Consider the following 19542-nt stretch of genomic DNA (forward strand, 5'->3'; position numbering starts at 1 on the left):
GCCCTGGTATTCCACCTGCTGACACCACTGCTCAACTTGAGCTTTGGATTTGTCTTAATGATGTAATGACTCAGCTCTTCCATCCATGTTTCCTGAGCTCCAAGTCGGCTACAGTCAGAAGCAGTGACAGTCCTGCCCTCAGCTGCTTAAAGATGTACCTTAAGTTAAATCACATAGTGCAAAGAACAGATGCAAATTTCAGCTTTGTAGGAGAAATTAACATCTTGCATCCTGAGGATTCAGGTCATCTTAAAAAAAACCAACTTTATTTAAAAATGGTTTATACATGTATATCACAAAAATTAAGGCACATCAAGAAAGGCTTTTCACAATATCAGTCTGCTCGGAGACAAGCCAAGCCAAGCAGTCAATCTGCTGCTGGAGCCATCTCGGTAATCAAAGCTGCGTAGTACTCATGTTTTATTAATGGTTCCACAATTAACTTGATGAAGTTAATTTGCATTATTCCAGGGGTCTCTTGGATTGTACCAGCACAGTAGTGTTCCTTATTGCTCCAAGTCTTCAGCCAGTCATGATACTTTCCAAGTCTTCTTGGCTCGTAGTTTTTCCAGCATTTTCTGCAAATAAAACAAACCATGAGACTGCAGCAACAGGATTGGGGCCTGGCCCAGCCCACCAGGATTATGGAGTCTTTTCTTCCTTCCACTTCTCTGGGGCTGGGGAGAACGAACAACTGGAGTGCCCTTGTTCAAGCCCCTACTCTAGAGCCACCACAGGCAAACCCAGAGAGGGTTCCTGTAACCTTAAGCTCAGGTGTGCTCAGCTAGACACAAATTCTGCAAAATACCCCCAAACTGTCTTATAATGGCAATTCAGTCACATTCAAACTAATAAAAGCCCTGCCAGTCTTCTGCCAAGTAGAGTTTCCAGCAGCCGGAGACCCCAACAGCATTTCTGCTCAACCTCAAGTCACCAGGGAAATTCAGCCTGAGGCAGAGACCCTTTTTAGAGAAAATTTCAGCTCAGTCCTAGTGTTGGCAAGGACGTTCTTAAGAGGGATAGGCCAGTTAGCAACAGCATCACTTAAAATCCAGACTGGTTCGATGGTCTCTCTTTCAGCTGCACTCACATCACAGAATTATGTCTCAATTAGTCTGATGAGAAGCTCAACGAATCAGGAGAACTAAGCAGGCAGGACAACGCTGTAGAGCAGACTCACCTTCTGAAACTCTTTAGCCTTTTCTCTGTTTTTAGCATAAGTTTCTTGCCTTGTTTTTTCTTCCTTTCTGCTTTTTACTTCTGCAAGTTGATTATAAAGTCTGTTGAAACAGTAGGGAAAAAAAAAAAAACCACAAATGTGTCTTGTCAGGAAGAAAGTGGCAAAGCTTAAGGGTTTATACAGTCTCAGTTGCTAGAAATTAAGAAATGAAAATCTGGACTCAGCTCTCCGTTGATCTCCAATCACTTCAAATTCCTCTTTGGCTGCATCTAACACACACACCCCCGCACACACACACCCCCATTCAGGAGCTGCATTTGCTGCACATTACGGTTAATGGTGCCCAAGTGCAGTTGTGAACTTTGCTTCGAACTCGGTCTCGTTCCCTGCACCCTCTGGCAGAGCCGCCGTGGCAGGATGAGCCGAGGGGGCGGCCACCAGCCCTGCTTCTCGCTGCAGCTCTGCCGGGAACATCCCAGCAGGTGCCTGTGTCACACACACTTGGCTTCTCCCTCCAAGCCGCTCCCTGTTGAGTGCCGCTGGGTCCAACTGGAAACCACAGACTGACCGGTAGCTTTCACAAGACACAGACTGTGGAATAATTCCTAAAATGAAATTATATTGGAAATATAGCATTGTTCACACATTTAGGAAAAGTATGAAATCGAAACGTTTCCAGGGTATAACACGGCAGCAGCTGGTATGTGAGGAACCCACTCCATCTGCGATTCCCTGAACAATATTGCTTGCGAAGCAACACGGAGGATGGAGTGGAGTGAACATTCCACGGCCAAGTTCTGTGATCCTACAGCAGATACGGGAACAAGATGGTCCTACGGAACCGATAAGCTGCGTATTTGCTACCCTGAGCCAACAGTCTGTCAAATTTTGACAAAACGCTGTCCTTTGTGCAAACTTTGCTTGTTATAATGTCATTATAATACCAAAACACACCTCCAGCCCGAAGGCTACCCGCCTCCAAGGTGCCACCGCTTCTTGAGTCTGCGCCCTGAATTTTTTGTAAACTTTATATGCAAGGCAAGAGAATTTTGCACCAATCATAACAAAGGCATTTATGACTGGAGTCACTCAAATTCCACCTTGAAGGTAAAAAACAGTATAAAAATAGCCCAAAGAAAGGGGGGATGCTAGGGAAGGCACCATCCTGAACAAGTCAAGCAGGACCCCCATCATGGACCGCCTTTGACTCCCGGGACCAGTCGAGGGGCTGAGCCTTTCTTCCCCCCCATAGGGATGCCTGTGGGTAAGACTTAGGCTGTGCCGAGTGCTTCCTCGGGGAACTCGGAAATCTCTCTAGAGGGTTACTTTTCTACATTTATCGCCAGGCTGTATTGTCTCTAACTTTGTCACGCGTTTTGTACCATTAACAATATTTTTACTTGCACGTGCTTTGCAGGACAGTGTATTTATCAGCGGCAAACCATAAGAACCTTTCTATCTGTTGCTTGAATAAACTGCAGTACTTAAGTAGCTAGCCGTTTCGGTTTCTCGTTGAACGCGACCAAACACTTGAGAGAGGCTGTGCTGGTTCATGAGCACGACTAGAGTAGAGGCGCCGTCCGCTAGTAGTGTAGCCGGAATCGTCATAGTTTAATACATGAAACGCGACTGGGCAGATAGCGGTGAATTGGGCATCACTCAGAATTTAAACCCAGCCGCCCCCAGCCTCCCACCTCGGGGAGGAGTGTTAGAACGCAAGGGGGTTTATTTTCTGCCAGAACTACTTTGCCTCTTCACGCAACACAGACGAACCTACTGTATTTTTAAATCCAGACTTCTCCTACTTGTGTTCATGCGATACCTTGAAGTACGTTGGTGCATTTCCATTTCTCCAGACTTCCTGTCCTCTGCAGAAGACACCTTCACTTCTCCCACTTTCTTCAACTGATTGGCAACTGCACCTTGTTTTTCTTTACAAAGAACAAAAAAAAAAAGCCAAGTGTATCTTAAACCACTAGTCCAGCCACCTCAAAAGCACAAGTCACATGAGGAGAGGCTGAGGGAACTGGGCATGTTTAGTTTGGAGAAGAGGAGGCTGAGGGGGGACCTCATTGCCCTCTACAACCACCTGAAAGGAGGTTGTAGAGAGGTGGGTGTTGGCCTCTTCTCCCAAGGGAATAATGACAGGACCAGAGGAAATGGTCTGAAGTTGCGGCAGGGGAGGTTTAGATTAGATATTAGGAAGAATTTCTTTACTGAGAGAGTGGTCAGGCACTGGAACAGCCTGCCCAGGGAGGTGGTGGAGTCGCCATCCCTGGAGGTATTTAAGAAACATGTAGACATGGCACTTCAGGGCATGCTCTAGTGCCCGAGATTGTTGGTTTGTGTCTGTTTGTGGGTGGGGTGGGGTGTGATTGTGGGTGTTTGTTTTGGTTTTGGTGTTTGGTTGTTTTTTGGTTTTGTGGGTTTTTTTGTTGGTTGGACTCGATGATCTCAAAGGTCCCTTCCAACCAAGTAGATTCTGCGATTCTGTGATTTTTAAATGACCCTACAAAAAAAAGAAACGGGCAGAACAGACTCAATGGTGGTGACGTCTCACGTTGAAAAGAAACCTTCACGCTGCTGCCTGAACTTCAGCCAGCCCTGCTTCTTGACAGCCAACTTCCAACGCCCCAGTAGCAGACATTAGAGAGGCATCGGTTCAGTTTGCTTAACGTGGTTGTTTGATAAACAACTATTATTTGCAGAGACCCCTCACGACTACAAACGTGTGGGCGGATTGTCAAGATACAACAGGGACCCATAAGGGCCTTTGTAACACTAAAAAGGAAAAGCCAGCCAGCGGGAAAAACCCTCCCCACATCCCTGAGAAAACAAATGAAACAATTTCCCGAGCTGCAATAGAAAAATAAGCAACAAATGTGAAATCTCTTCTTCAATGTAAAACAGCAACTAAAAGGGTACCTAACGCTATGTCTTTCCCCAGATAAACCTACCAGAGGTAAAAAAAGACCCCTTTTGCCTGCTCAACTTCTCAGATGTTCTTCTTTGAAACTGCCTGGCTTCTGGCTTTTCTTTCTCTCTCTCTTTGCTTTTTATTTCTTCTACTCTTTTCAGAGATTTCTGGATGAAGTCCTTCTTTCTTTTTAAAAAGGATTCTTGCAAACTTCCTGGCGTAGCCACAAACTCCAGCAGCATCACTGTGGAAGAAAGTGAGAAGCCTGAACGTGTCTCACTTTTAGCAACGAGCAATATCGCCTCTAATGAGCCGCACATTTCAATGGATTTCTCCCAAAATGCTGAGCTTGATTATTTCTGTAAATCGCAGGAGGAGAATGACTTTGGGAATGAGGAGAAATCCCGCAAAACAAGCAGCTGTTCCGACCTATGGAATCTAATAACGGTGAGCAGGTCTGCCAAGACAAACTCTGTGATAAATACTGCATTGAGAGCATCTTGATGCCTCGAAACACGTCGAGGACCTGAGAAGTCCCTACCACGTTTGAGTTCTGTCAATTCCTGTCTTTCACGTTTACTCTGTTCGTTTTGGACAAAAGATATCTCCATATTGTACTGCTGTTCCACACTATCAGCAGAACAGGAAAAAAAAAAAAAAAAAAAAATCAACATTCCTTGGCTACGGAGCTTGGGGGACTAACAGGAAATAAGAACCAAGTGAAGGTGCACGAATTATGTGACACCAAACCACAGAATTTTTCAAAATTAAGTAGTTACAACACAAAGAACCCGCAGTGTACTGCAGACATCAGCAACTTCCATGAAAGACAGCCTGGCATAGGAAGAGACGAGCCAATACTTCCTTGTCAGTAAGACACACATTAAACCTGGGTCAAACATACTACAAACCATGCCTGAAGGGCAAGATGCACTTCCCTAAGAGAAGCTCTATGTTTTCTGAAGGAGAGGTGTATTTTATTAATGATTTTAACACTATAAACAAAGACCTTTCTCCATCTCAACTGCAGCATATTGCGGTTACACATAATTACCTGCCGTCTGATGTGATGGAACGTGACTATCATCAGGACTCTGGGCTTCAGAAGAACCATCAGGCCTCCCACACACTGAATAATCTGCATCTGGAGCCAGCAATAAAAATTCTGTCTCCTGTTTCAAAAGGAATTGATGATTGGAAATGCTTAAAATATCCCACAAATTTGAGGGCAGTGGTAACACTGTCCCACTAGCATAGACCCTATGCAAATAAAAGACGATACTCTTTTGCCTTCATAGCAGATGGAAGAAAAACATCAGAAATGGATCTTGGTAATAAGTATTAAAAGCTACTTTCTAAAAAACACTTTAAAACTTAAAAAAAAAAATCCATTAAAGACCCTTTGCCCACCAGACTTCAACTGTTTCTTCTTAATGCAGGGCTGCATAATTTCATCACAACTAACGTGTTTTTCTTTCCCTCTGTTCTCTCTGGTTCTCCCCCATTGCTCTCTCGCTGCTCTGGCTCTTTTCCCCGTTCTCAGCAGGAAGGTGACACCCGCTGCAGAAGTACAGCCTCCTGCTGCTGACCTCCACCTCACCCACATTTCAATTACTGTATAAAGACCCATCCTTAGGCACTTTTAGGATCTTCTCTAGTTACCTCCTGCTATTGAAACATGATTTCATCATCTAATCTGTTCATCTAACAGACACACATTACTTGGTTTTATGTTATTGCTTCAGCACCCAAAACACACTTTCATGACAAACCAGTCCCTCTACAATTTGCGGCCTTTGCTGTATATAAGTAAACAGCAAAAAGCAAAAAGCAAAAATCACACCACAGGCAAATTAAGCACGGCAGTAGGACGAGCCGATCATATTTTCCCCATAAACCTCAAAGGGCTGCGTGGGCCTGGAGCTCCATCCATCAGATGGGGGATTCTTCCTTTTTTCCTGTTTAGTTTGTAGCTTCTGTTTTGTCCCACCTTCTCCTCTCGTTCAAGTCTTCAATTAATGGGATACAACTTAGTCTTGTAAAACCAGCAAGATGGTTCTGTTTCTCAGCAAGTCTTCCCAAACTCTATCTACACTGATATGACAAGGTACTGATTTTAAGGAATAGCACAAATTTAAGATCCATTAGATCTGCCAGAAAACATAACATCAAACCAAGATGATCCAAGCAGTTACTAAGCTCGGATAACCCTAACATTCTCTCATTTTGCAACAGGGGATTAACTGCTACAGTGGGGCCTCTCCTTATTATGATTAAGACTAAGTTAAAATCAGGATTAGATAATAAAGACCCACCACATTTAACTCTGACTGATCCACACACGCTGGGTTATTGATTTTATCATCCTCCATTTTCTCTCGGTTCGGATGTTCAGTGTCTGACTCTGCAATACTGATGTCATTTGAGCTTATCAGAGTGAGCTCAGGTTCTTCCATAATACCACAGCCTGACTCAGTCTCCTACAAAATAAATTATACAAGACATCAGTGCAAAACAGGCAAAATTTAAAAAAAAAATAAAAATAAAAAAAAAATCACTATTTCCAGCACTAGGAAGAGCTGTTATCCTGTCAGAAAGAGGAGGCTCATTCAACACGTACAAGAAAGAAAATCTGCCCCCAAGCAATAAATGAAATACAGAGAGACCGCTTTGCCTGAGGATTTGATGTCTGCAAACCCTGGAACCTAAATTCAATGCAAAGTCTTTTATATAGCAGTGTTTTAAGAAAACAACAAATAACCCAAAGCAACCGAGCAACAACAAAATCTCCACCTCTGCTCCACTCACCTCAAGTTTAAACTACTCAGTTCCAGGACAAACTTTTTTTGTTGAAGCTACAACAAAGCTATTTCCTTAAGTTTGCTTATGCTTTGGTTAAATTATTTACCTCCTTCAGGCTTCTAACCAGGGCCAGAGGCTCCTCAGTTCAGTAGCCATGCCCTGTAACGCAGAGGCAGGTGCTACACCAGCTGGTGCTGAGAGAGGGAGACGCTATAGCTCCTCCAACCACCACGGGAACTCCAGCTCGTTTTAGCTACTGACAGTTATTTCAGTGCTATGATCTGAAAGTAGTAGCAAGGCAGAAGTCCAGGAAACATGCAAGTCAAACTAGAACTGTAAAATCAACACTTGCCAAGCTTTCAGATATTAAAGATCTAAAATAACTCGGTGCGACAACAGAAACCCCAAACGAAAAGCCTGCCCAAATCACTGCTTTTGGAAATCTGTTGTACTCACCCAGACCGGGATATGAAATGAGCTGCTGGGCACAGAATCAGAGTGTTTTTCACGTCTTTCCAGGGAAGAATCGTTCTGTTGTACAACAGCCTGTAAATGGATGTCTGAGTCTTCCAAGATGGTTTCTCTGGGAACCCTGGAAGGTTTCTGTACTTCTGGAAAGCCTTGGCCTGGCTCCTTTATATTTGTATTGCACTGAGAATCCAGCTCCACAGCTTTATCTGCTTCATGTACGTGAACTGTTTTTTCAGGAAGCTTCATATGCTTCTTATCAAATGCCTCCACAGGTGATTTTTCAGAGGATAGTGCCTCTTTTAGTAAGTGTGGAGAGAAAGGTTCATCCACTGTAACTGGTCTGGTATTTAGTGGATAAAATGCTTTTTGCTCTTCCAGTGGATTCAGACTTCTGCTTCTCAGATCTCCCATTGAACACTGGAGATTAATACATTCCAGATTTCTTGCCAGGTCTTCATATTCTCTGGCAGATGAAATGCAGTTCTCATTGCTCCATTTTTTAATTCCAGGCGTTTCTTCAAAAGATCTCTGTAACACAGCACTGAGGTTCTCTGGCTGATCAGCATTCTGACAGTGATCACTCAGAGTAGACTCTAATTGCAGTGGGTGAAAAGATTCTTCAGATCCTGTTTCAAAAATTATCAAGAGTCAAAATTCTAGTTAACACAACAGAATTTCAACTTTAAGTCCCTCCATAATGAGAGTTTTCAGTAACGTATAATAAGTAGTCTAGTAAATAGGAAGAAACATTGTTTAAAAAATGTCCACTTAAGTTTCTTCAAACATTACATAAAATGATTCCTTCACTGCACTGAAAACAACTTCAAGAAACAACACTTTGTGTTGCTTCTTTTAGAACGTGTTTAGGAACAGAGTCCGTGATGGTGCTGACATAACTACATGGAAAGTCAATGGATTTTACAATTCATACTCTGTAAATGGAAGTTCTTTGAGTCCCTTTTAGGCAGCCAACAAAGCCTCTAGAACAGGAAGAAAACAATCCAAGCCAGAATTACTTGGGCAGAAACTCTTCAAAGTAGAAGAAAACATCCAAATTAGAACAATGGTTGCTCTTCCTACAAGTTACAAGATTGCACCCTAAATTACCTTTCCCTTCAGATCCACGCATACAAATCAACATTTTTTTTTATTTTTTCCAAGAGGCTTGGAAAAGAGAAAGCTCAGGTGTCAATATTTTAATTAGTGGGGAGGCATTTCAGCAGTACTGCACTACACAGCATACGCTGTAGAGAAAGAGAAATAAATTATATACAGAATAGTCACTTGCAGCTTTAAATGTGTTTCCAAAAATTGTATGTATAAATATGCAAATAAGAAAGATAATTGACTAGGAACATTTACATTATAAATACAAATATTACTCAAAATCTTGAGCTGAATTTCTGTTGCTGTTCAGCTTTCTGTTGGAGCACCTTAAAATGCTGCAACACCTGGTTCCTGGTAAATAAGAGCTTCCGGAATATTTAGATTACTACTAGTTGCATTTGGAATTTCAGATTGGTCCTTTCCTTTAGAATACATGAAATATCAAGTTAATTTGAATTCAACTGCAAAACATTAAAAAATACTTCTCCTGCTATGAGCTGCAGTTAACTTAATGCCGCTATAGAAGCATAAACTTTTATTCTACTAAATTAATCACTACATTGTAATTTAAAAGTTTATTCCTTCCTCTCTCTTCCCTCCCCTTTCATTTTGTAGGCAGATAAAGCAATTCCATAATCAGTCCAAATCTCACAGCGTGCAGTGCATAATGACTGTCGGTGTGACTTCACAGAGGGAGAGGAAAATTCAATGGTTTCTTGAAGGATACATTGTATTAAAAAAATAAATAAGTAGAGAGATTCTAACACATACACCACAAAAAGTTTTAATCAACTTATGGAACTTGCTTAATTTCCTCAAACTTACAAAATGATGGATTTGCACGAAAAAATATTTGGAAAAGTCATTAAACTGACAGTCTCGGCCAGAGTTCATATTTCTTCACTAACGTCATAATTACTGCACAACTAACGAGTAAAACAATATCCATTCCAGTGACTTGAATATGCAAGTCTGCTTTTGTATTAAGGTTATAATCGCTGAGAAAACAAAGACCTTCACAAAACGAAATTACCATTAAAGGTAGTGAAGAAGAGCATGTGAGAGAGGAGCAGCAGCAGCAGAATTAAGACATTTCAAAGCAGAGCTGACAGAGCAGTGAAGAGTTCCTGCCCAGTTTCTGCGCAGCAAACCCAGCGCAAGGGCTGGTATTCAGACTGGCAATGGATCGATTTTGAAAGCATCGATCTGACTGCGTTGTACATACCCAGAGTAACGTTTTCATTAACAGACTCTTCTGCTGCTGCAAGGTTGTTTGCCCCGTTTCTTTCAAGACTAGAAGGCAGATTTCTTCCTTGTATATTCAAACTGGAGTTTCCCACTTCTAGAAACATGGACACATCTTGACTTTTTGTTGAAAATTTTGAAGTCTAGTGGTAGAAAAAGAAATAATCTTATTTAAGATTCATTTTCTCAGAAATATGAAGAGTAAAAAGCTAAAGGTACTATTTGATTTTTGGATCACATTGCTGCTACAACCAGCAAAAACACTTCCAGTTCTAAGTATATCAAGGATTATTATTGTGTCTCTTCTAAACAGAAAACAAATAGAGCTTATACATTTAAACCTTCAGAAACCTTAAGCCAAAGTACTTCCTCCATCAGAATTTTTCTGTAGTACCTTGCTAAATTCTCTACTGCCTTGTGAAGTTCTGTATTGAGAAGAGGATGATGAAGTATCATGGTCAAGACTCGGTTCCAAAGGCTGAAAGAGCTGGTGATGGAAGTTTGGAAAATCTATGTCTGTTTCAGGAAAATCAGGTTCAGCTGCTGGAGCTGTAAGAAAAGAGGTTATTTAAAAACAAACACACCCCCCCCTAAAAGAAAACCCCAATGGATATCTCACACCCTCCTTCTATATGCAGTAAATACAGCGTATAGAAATCTGCAAGTATACAAATACTAGCTTTTAAAAAGAAATAAATTAAATCTTTACAGCACCTAATTGTGCTGTTCTGATACAATGCAGGTACAAAAAGCAGCAAGGAAGTGCTACACTCATGCAATATTATTTTTTTTGAATGAAAAGATGACATCCATAAGGTCTCTGTTCAGCACTTGTGGGACTGCATCAGAAGCAGTGTGGGCTTCCCAGTACAAAACACACAGTGGAGCAAGTCCAGTGAAGAACCACAAGGGTGATCAAAGGAAGCACATGATGTTCAAAGAGAAGCTAAAAAACTGAGTTTGTTCAATCTTAAGAAAAGGCTTGGGGGTGTGGGGGAAGAGGCACAAAATCTCTGCTGTCTTCTACATCCTGAGAGCACAGAGAAGATGCAGTCAGTGTTCTTGAACATGCTCAGTGAAAGAAAAAGAGAACCGACACAAGAGGGAACGCAGGAAATTCTCGTTGGATACAATGTTAAAATGTTGCTCAGGGGAGTGTGGAATCTCTGACCTTGGAGATACTCAGAACCTGTCTGGACAAGGCCTGGAGCAACCTGGTCTAAGCTGGTTCTGCTGTGAGCAGTAAGGAGAATTTCGACCACGTAACTAGAAGTCCTTCCTGGTCTAGATTCATCTATAATTCCATGATTCTAGCTTTTCAAACATTCCAGGAGGAAGTGGTTCAAATTAAAATACTGGCACTATCTTCACGACAGCTAATAAAGATGTTCTTATTTTCATGAATCGTTACATTTTTCTAGAGAGCACAGAACTCCCACCAGCCTGTTAATCAGCGTTTCACCAGCTATGTGACCCTACGCGAGTAATGAAGTATTATATATTATTGTCTCTACCTTCCTGAAGGGAAAGCTGTGCGTAAACAAGTGATAAAATTGGCACAGATAACAAACACAGTACCCTAGCCATGGTAGCACGGAGCTGTGCAGAACTAGACTATGATCAGGCAGACAGCTTCTCGTTCTTGTGGATTAGAAGCTTGACATGAGCTGGCAGTGCACGCTGGCAGCCCAGAAAGCCAACTGCATCCTGGGCTGCACCAAAAGCAGTGTGGCCAGGAGGTCGCAGGAGGTGATTCTACCCCTCTGCTCTGCTCATGTGAGACCCCACCCTGGAGTACTGTGTCCAGCTTTGGAGTCCTCAACACAGGAAGGACCATGGACCTGTTGGAACGGGTCCAGCAGAGGGCCATGAAAATGATCAGAGAGGGCTGGAGCACCTCTGCTATGAAGACAAGCTGAGAGAGTTGGGGTTGTTCAGCCTGGAGAAGAGAAGTCTCCGAGGAGACCTTATAATGGCCTTCCAGTACCTGAAGAGAGCCTACAGGAGAGATGAGGAGGAACTCTTTATCAGGAAGTATAGTGACAGGACAAGGGGTAATGGTTTTAAACTGGAAGAGGGGAGATTTAGATTAGATACCAGAAAGAAATTCTTTACTCTGAGGGTGGTGAGGCACTGGAACAGGTTGCCCAGGGAAGCTATGGATGCCCCATCCCTGGAAGTGTTCAAGGCCAGGCTGGATGGGGCTCTGAGCAACCTTGTTTAGTGGGAGGTGTCCCTGCCCATGGCCAGGGAGGTTGGAACTTGATGATCTTTAAGGTCCCTTCCAACCTGAACCATTCTATATCTGATCAGACAATTATTTTTTTTTTTTGCACTACATGAAGAACATCAAACCATCAAAGCTCTCGCATGTACAGTCCTGAGTGCCTTTAAAATGTAGGCTGAATATAAATAATACAGACTAAAACATAACACTGAGTAAACTCCTCCTCATTCCGTATGAGGAGAGTGCAGCACAAAAATGCTTTAACGTGGCAAATACCTTGGAAATGTGTATTGTCCTCCAAGTAAGAGTTCAAGTCTCCAGAACATTTCCTCAGGATCCGCTGTATCTGACTTCCTTTATAAAGGTACCTCTCTCCTTTAGGCCACTGAGTTTCAGAAGCTCCAGACAAATTCTCTTGCCTCTGCTTCAAGGTAAGAGGCAGCGAGGATTTCCAAGGGCAACTTGCTGTTTCTCTCAAAATTCGATCTTCTGTACTATCAGAAGACAATCCTGAAACGGGAAGCTGGATGTTCACAGTTTTGCATATAAACCACTTATATGAAGTCATAAGTCATCTGAAAAGACACTGCTTAATATCCTGAAATATTTGTATAGAGCTTGGGGGGGTTGTTTCTTTAATTGTCTCCTGTCAACACTCCTGCAAACCTTACCACAAATTCAAGTTGATAATATCTAATTAGGTAGTGGTCAGTACAGCTTAGCACTTATAGACTATGTAGACTTAAGAAACACTGAAAAAAAAAAAAGCAGAAAAGAAAAGCTACAAACAAATGATCTTAGGATTTGCTACAGCTTTCTGATGTCAATAAATCCCAGATTTGTCACATGAGTTATGAAGTTTATTAGTCAAAATAACACTTACCAGTTTAGAACATTAGGGTTAAAATGAGCCACTGATACCTCAAGGCTGCAAAAACTGTAGTTTTCAAAAATTGCTTTGGAACCATGGAATAACTCATATACACGTTGTTTATGAGATCAGATGTGCCAGATTAACACAATATTAAGACTTAAATAAATCCATAGGTCACTATGCAATAACTTTCAAACTCACTTTCCATATTCACAAGTGATAATGTCAATATACAGAGGAGAAAATATATGTATATAATAAATGAATTATTTTTCATTTTATGAAAAGCTAACAGGAACAAGAGGCAGACTGCAGGCAAAAAAGGATATGAACACATATTTCCCAGGAAACTATTAAAAGTCAACATGGCATTCAAACAACATTTTCACAAATAAGTTATTAAGAATTGCTACGTTGACAAGCAGATATTGGAACAATTCTCTTAACAGCAAGACAACAATCATGGCTCTGTAAAAACCCATGATTGATTAGAAAACTTTAATCGCTCTATCATTTGGGCATCAGTTTTTTAAAAAAATTTGCCACTTGAAATCTGCTGGTGTGACAGTTGCTTAATAAAATATCCTTTGCCAAAAGTAGACCCATTGTAAGGTTAAATTATTATAAAAGTTAAAAAATCATGAACACATAATGAAACCTTCTAGTTATACTCAACTTTGTAAGACATATGAATCATTCTTAAGTGAAGTTCCACATTAGCCTACTTCAGAAGACCTCATGCCCAGATGCCCAGTGAGTTAGACCCATTCTGCTATAAAATAAAGAGAAGACACAATTTTTCTTTTGCAAGAACATCAACAAAACCCAACACTTACCAGTGTCCGCAGGGCTTGCATCCAACGTTTCACTGGTCAAAAAGCTTCCAGTGGAAATTGTTGAAGATATGTCACAGGGTGTTCTTTGAACGAAAGCCTCTGAACCTACGTTCGTGGATACGACTTTAGAAAGTACTTCCTAGGATGAAATCACACCTATTACCATGTATTCCGATGGCCATAACGGAAGCTTTAAAACCACACTTCTAATTCTGAGCTCAGTTCAAGTGTAGAAGCCTTCATGCTCCGCGCAGTCAGGCAAATACAGACTCATCATTGCTCAGTACAAAACATTCACACCCAATGTCCCAGACACATCACTCCCCAACAGCCCCCTCCCCTCAACACACACACACGTGCAAACACACACACACACACAAAATTATAAAGCCTCTCAGAACTGCATACAAATCATGACACCTGGAAGATAAAATTATCTTCTGGTGGTCAGATTTGGCTATTTCTCATCACAGACCTACTCCAGTAGAATTGTAGATCTCAGAGGGACATATATGCAATACACGAAAAACTCAGGAATTTTACAAGTACTTGCAATATTCAGCCTTTTGCAGACAGGAGACCGACTTAAAAATGTAATTCCATTAAATTAAACTAAAAATATACAAAATATTCTAAAATATCTTCTTAATTTGAGGTAAGCTCTACAAAGTCAGGAAACAATGAGGATTCTTGTACTTCCAAATTTTGAAGAATTAGATGTAAACATTTCTTCCCAAACTCTGAGTTAAAATGAGCACTAAGAAAATCCAAGAAACCCCTTCCCTACGTTTTTCATTATATACTACCTTATATAAATATATTTAACATATACATATAAAACATGTGCATTTGAAAGCAATGTTATATACATGTTATATACAGGATTTTTTTAAATAATGTTTTTAATCGCCTGACAAAATGATAGGACATTTGGGGAAAAGCAGGAGATATCATTGGTGTTGATTTTGGCAAGGCTTTTGACACCATCTCTCACAGTATTCTTATATCCCAGTTTGCATGTCAAAACCTGGATGGATGGATGGATAACAAGATGGGTAAAAAAAACCCGCTGGATAATCAGGCTCAGAGGACAGTGATTAGGTGGGGAACAAGTGGAGTGTCATGGGGCTCCTTCCTAGGACCTGTCCTCTATAACACCTTTGACAATGACCCAGGGGAGGCAAAAATCATGCTTTTATCAAGTCTGCAGATAACACAAAGTTGGGAGGACCATGCGATACACTAAACGGCAGGGCTGACATCTAGAAGGACCCCATGAGGTTGGCCCTACAGGACTGTTATGAAACTCAGCAAGAACAAACGCAAAGTCCAGCACCCAGGAAAGAAGAACCCCATGCATCACTGGGGAGCAGCCCTGTGACAAAGGACACAAGAGTCTCAGCAGAGAGTGAGCTGAGCATCAGCACAAGGTGTGCCCGGGCAGCAAAGAGGGACAGCAGAGTCCTGTGCTGTATGAAGAGGAATACAGCCAGTAGGTCCACCCCAGCGACTAGCTCTCTTTACTTGGTGCTTGTTATACTGCTGCATCTAGAACACTGCACCCAGTCTTAGCCCCCCCAATACGAGAGAGAAAGAATTCATCACAAAATAAAGATTAAGTTATGTTACATAGCTATTTTGATATGACTAACCGTATTATCAAGTCTGAATGACGGTCCAGAACGTGTTGTAACTCCCTCTCCAACTTCAGCAGCAAGAACCGGTGAATCTTGAGCCACTTGAGAATCCTGGGACTGTGCTAAACATAAATGTAACAGAAGCACTAAGGAACAGAAAGCAATTTTTGAGTTCTGTTAGCAATATTTTTTGAACACCAGATGGCAGTAATACTCCGCTGCCGCTGTCTTCAACTATTAGGGCACTGATTTTGTCCATCCTTACCGCTTTCTTCTCACCACAACAGACTTTCTGCTCCAGTGTACCACCAGTTTAATTGGCAATCAGCGGTTCTCCTCGACCAGCCTTCCTAAAACTTCTAACTAGCACGACTGCTCTCTGCAGAGCACACAGGAAGAGCTACAAATTCATACTCTGGTTTTGCAGAATGAAACATGGCTTTGCTGGTGTTACTACAATCGTTTCACTGGGGTGGGGGGAAATCTTTTGCCCTCTACCATTACAATGATTACAAAGAAAAGCAGACATTCTAAGTAGATCAGAGAAACCAGAAACACAGAATTACTTAATTATAGCATGACTACTACCATTGAACAGAATCACCTTCTCCAAAATGCCCTTACACATAAAAATATGTAAGATCAGTAGCTGTGTAAAAGAAGTACCATAGCAGCACCAGAAAAATGCACTTTCTGTATTCAGTGCTGACAAGGACCTTCAAAGTTTGACAGTTCTTCTAAGACTGTAAATTAATTGCCAACAAACAACTCTAAAATAAATATTCTTATTTCCAGTAACAATTTTCAAGTAAGAAGTGCTAAATATCAAACTGAAATTAAACAGTAGAAATTAAGCCGGTATGTTTTCTCTCAATCCTACCAGGGCTGCTGGTGACAGAGACGTTTCAAATCCCCAGCATTTGTAAGGTCTATACTTAGGTAAAAGTCATAACATTTTGTGAATCCTAACACTGGTTTGTACCTTGTACAAACTGAAACTCGATTTTTTACGGGAAGGTGGAGTCCAGTTATTCCGTTCTTCCAACTACACAAAAAAAAAGGGGGATTCCTCTGTGAGGCAACACCAGTGAAGTATCTATCTACATGATGTGATAATTATGCATCTCAATCAATATGAAGTATTTTGAAACTTATTTCAGGTAGGGAAAAAAAATAAATAATCTATGTTTCCTGTCTCCTTGGTTGGATGAGGCAGTGGCGTGGCTGAGTCTGGATACACTGCACATGTGTGATCATCTTCTTTGGAGCAGAATACAGGAGCCAGAGGATCCTAAAAATGAGCAAGGCCTGGAAGAAAATTCCTTCGCCGAGCATGAAAACTGCAATCATATCATCTCTCGGTATTTAAGTATCTCCATAGGAGGAAAAAAGCGCAGCATAAAAAACTTCTGAACTCAAAAGAAAGTCGTAGCAAGAAGCAGTGGCTACAAATGGCTGTAAGATTCAAATAGACTATTTACTTTATAATTGGATAAAAAATTAATGCTGGAACAAGCTACCAAAGAACTCTCCATTTCCCAAAACCTCTACATCAAGATTATATATTTTTCTGAAAGAAATGATTGTATTTTCTAAAGGACGTCAGAGTGACAAGTAGTAATTTAGGATACATTGAAACGAAAATAGAAGGATTAATCATGCCAGGGACGTATATCTCAACCTTGGAAGGGAGGAAAGAAACAAAGGAATTGCTCAATTAGCGGACATGGGCCCCAGCCTTGAAAGAACACTCCGTAGGCAAACAGGAACATCCTGATCGATTACAGGAAGATAGCAAGAAGCTTTATGGCCCCTGTCAGCAAAACAATCGGTGGGAACAGATTCAGGGACTGTGAGACTTCCTGACTTCCTCCCTGAAGACCTCCCCAAAGAAGACCACCAGAAGAAAATACACATGTGCCTGGAGGAGACTTATTATTATGAGGCCCCGGAAATAATTAACATAGTACCACCTATTCTTAGAACTAATTGTATTAGTCCATCCCATAGTTTACGTATGTATGATTTCTATTATAAATAACTACGGGTTCAGCATAAGGGTGTGCAAGTTAGGAGGAGAAATCCCCCTTGCACCCGGCACCGCAATAAACATACCTGCTTTATAACTCTATTCGAGTTGTGAGGTTTGTTTCCATGCATCACATATGAGATGAGATTCAAGCATTTAATACTCCCTTGTATATAAATTCTATGGAGAGTTACGCTACAAATGTTTCATTACTATACTGTAATAACCTGCATTGTTCTTGTGATATTAATACAAGGGATGAACAGCAGCAATTTCATGCTATAAACCAAATTATTTAATCAAAAATGCAACATGCTCATATCTCATTACTTTAGTACATTAGTATCCTTAAAAAAAACCCGGTATTTGGTGACTCATAAAGGCGGGTTTTTGTACTCTTCTCTCTCCCCCCTTCAATAATAGTGCAAGATTCTCGTTCCTCACAACTTCCTGACATTGACATGGGTCTGTCATGTTTTAAGCTCCCGGCCACCACACTGTCACAAAGAATTTGTATTTAAAAATTGAGTCTGTATATCCAGAATGTGTTTTTTTTTTTTTTTCCTCAACAGAAATTTCAGTAAAATAGCAGCAATTACTTTAGGGTGCAATTTGAAAGACAGAAGACTGAACAATAAACCACTCAGTAAAGACAACACAAAAACAGGGATTAGTCCAAATCCAACAAAGTAGAAAAAAAAAGGCATACTCCATAGTTTGCTAGTTGGTGACAGATAAGACAATCTGTCACAATAATGAATTATGAAAAAAATATTCGGGATTACTAAAAATAAATTGCAATCTTAGGTTAGTTGGATCACACAAAAACCATACATGCTTGAAATAACATCCTTGTATAGGGGAGCAATACAGAAAGACAATCACATCTGGAACACTGCTCAAGGGGACCACTGAAGATGGATAAAGAGAGAAAAGCCCGCTGATATCTAATGAAGGAGAACTGTGAAAGAGATGCATGTATCAAATTTAGTTCCTATTTTAAGGCTGACTTCTTAAGGAAATTAGGTTTATGCCATCAAACTGCCTGTCTCATCTGTAGGGTTACTCTGCAATTCCGTATTAACACTTTGCATTTTATTACCCCACTTTAACCAAATTGGATTGGGAAGAAGTATCAAGTGTTCAAAATTCCAAACTCATCCTGTCATACATCAGTACATGGTAAGAGAGAGCAATCCAGATCTGAGCCTCACTGGTGGCACTTACTGCCACATCACTTGAACAGCTACCTGTCCTCTCAGCTAATTGTAGAAATTAAAAATTGCCTGTTACCCAGGAACAAGTGATGTATCAAAGGAAACTCACCTTTGTTGATAAAGCATCCAAGCAGATTTACCAAGTTTATCTTTTTAAGAACCTGTGTAACTTCTACATTTTTATCTTTAATGGTTTATTTTGAAAAAGCACATGAGCAGTGATTAATAGGATTTGTGCACATCTAGTGGTTCCGTAATCATGAAAGCAGTACAACTCATAAGTGTAAAGCTTCACATTATTTGAGTGAAGGCAGAAACCACCAAGAACATAACTTCAAAGAATAAGGTCAAAGATCAAATATACAAAGCACTCATTTGTTATCACCTTTAGAGATACAATTATGTCTTGAAAACATGGGAAAATTGCAAACATGTTCTGGTTAGACTCAAGTGACAAAAAAAAATAAAAAATATATATATATATATATATATATATATAAAAATCCCAGAAATATAAAATAACCAAAGCTACTCTTATAAGTAACAGCTTAAAATCCACCTTAAATTTCTCCTTCAGAAACTTTCTATTAAACACGGACTGCAGATTTCCTTTTGCTGAAGATACCGCTCCAGTTACCAAAAGTACCATAGAGGGCTTCACAGCCTTTAAATTACAAAGATACTGTTGACAGTTTTGGTTGTTGAACTGAGGACAATCCTCTTAAATGCATAATCACAAAAAGCTTAGCTTTTTTTTTTTTAATAAATAGAGATGTTCACATGAAGTTTCCTAATCTTCTTACATAAGCCATTGCACTGCTCATATATAATACTGGCTGATGTAAGAAGACACTACATGAAGATTTTTCATATTAATTTGGTAACGGCTGATCTAACAACGCTTCTACGACTTAGAAAAATACAAGCTGCCTTCTTCAAGTATTGTTAAAAAAAGACAAAATTCCTTAGTTATAATTTAAGTTTAAATATAGGTATATTT

General features: G+C 40.5%; 1 protein-coding gene and 1 non-coding gene across 2 annotated transcripts in view; both read right to left on the minus strand.

Annotated features, from left to right (window-relative positions):
- Nucleotides 1-240: 240 nt before the first annotated feature.
- Nucleotides 241-19542, minus strand: part of CEP295 (centrosomal protein 295) — a 70470-nt gene continuing 51168 nt past the window's right edge. The window contains exons 19-30 of the mRNA XM_074150197.1: nucleotides 15312-15418; nucleotides 13660-13798; nucleotides 12226-12459; nucleotides 10117-10271; nucleotides 9703-9865; nucleotides 7356-7996; nucleotides 6413-6577; nucleotides 5152-5269; nucleotides 4138-4341; nucleotides 3003-3111; nucleotides 1181-1280; nucleotides 241-578 (exon numbers count right to left, since the gene is read on the minus strand). Coding sequence (XP_074006298.1) covers nucleotides 531-578; nucleotides 1181-1280; nucleotides 3003-3111; nucleotides 4138-4341; nucleotides 5152-5269; nucleotides 6413-6577; nucleotides 7356-7996; nucleotides 9703-9865; nucleotides 10117-10271; nucleotides 12226-12459; nucleotides 13660-13798; nucleotides 15312-15418 — 2183 coding nt within the window. The 3' untranslated portion in view covers nucleotides 241-530. The remainder of the gene's footprint in view (nucleotides 579-1180; nucleotides 1281-3002; nucleotides 3112-4137; nucleotides 4342-5151; nucleotides 5270-6412; nucleotides 6578-7355; nucleotides 7997-9702; nucleotides 9866-10116; nucleotides 10272-12225; nucleotides 12460-13659; nucleotides 13799-15311; nucleotides 15419-19542) is intronic.
- On the minus strand, nucleotides 14052-14135 carry LOC141473639 (small nucleolar RNA U2-19). The gene has a single exon (XR_012463590.1). It is a non-coding gene; the product is annotated as a small nucleolar RNA U2-19 (small nucleolar RNA).

This window comes from Numenius arquata, chromosome 1 (genome assembly GCF_964106895.1).
Source record: "Numenius arquata chromosome 1, bNumArq3.hap1.1, whole genome shotgun sequence".
Taxonomy (NCBI): domain Eukaryota; kingdom Metazoa; phylum Chordata; class Aves; order Charadriiformes; family Scolopacidae; genus Numenius; species Numenius arquata.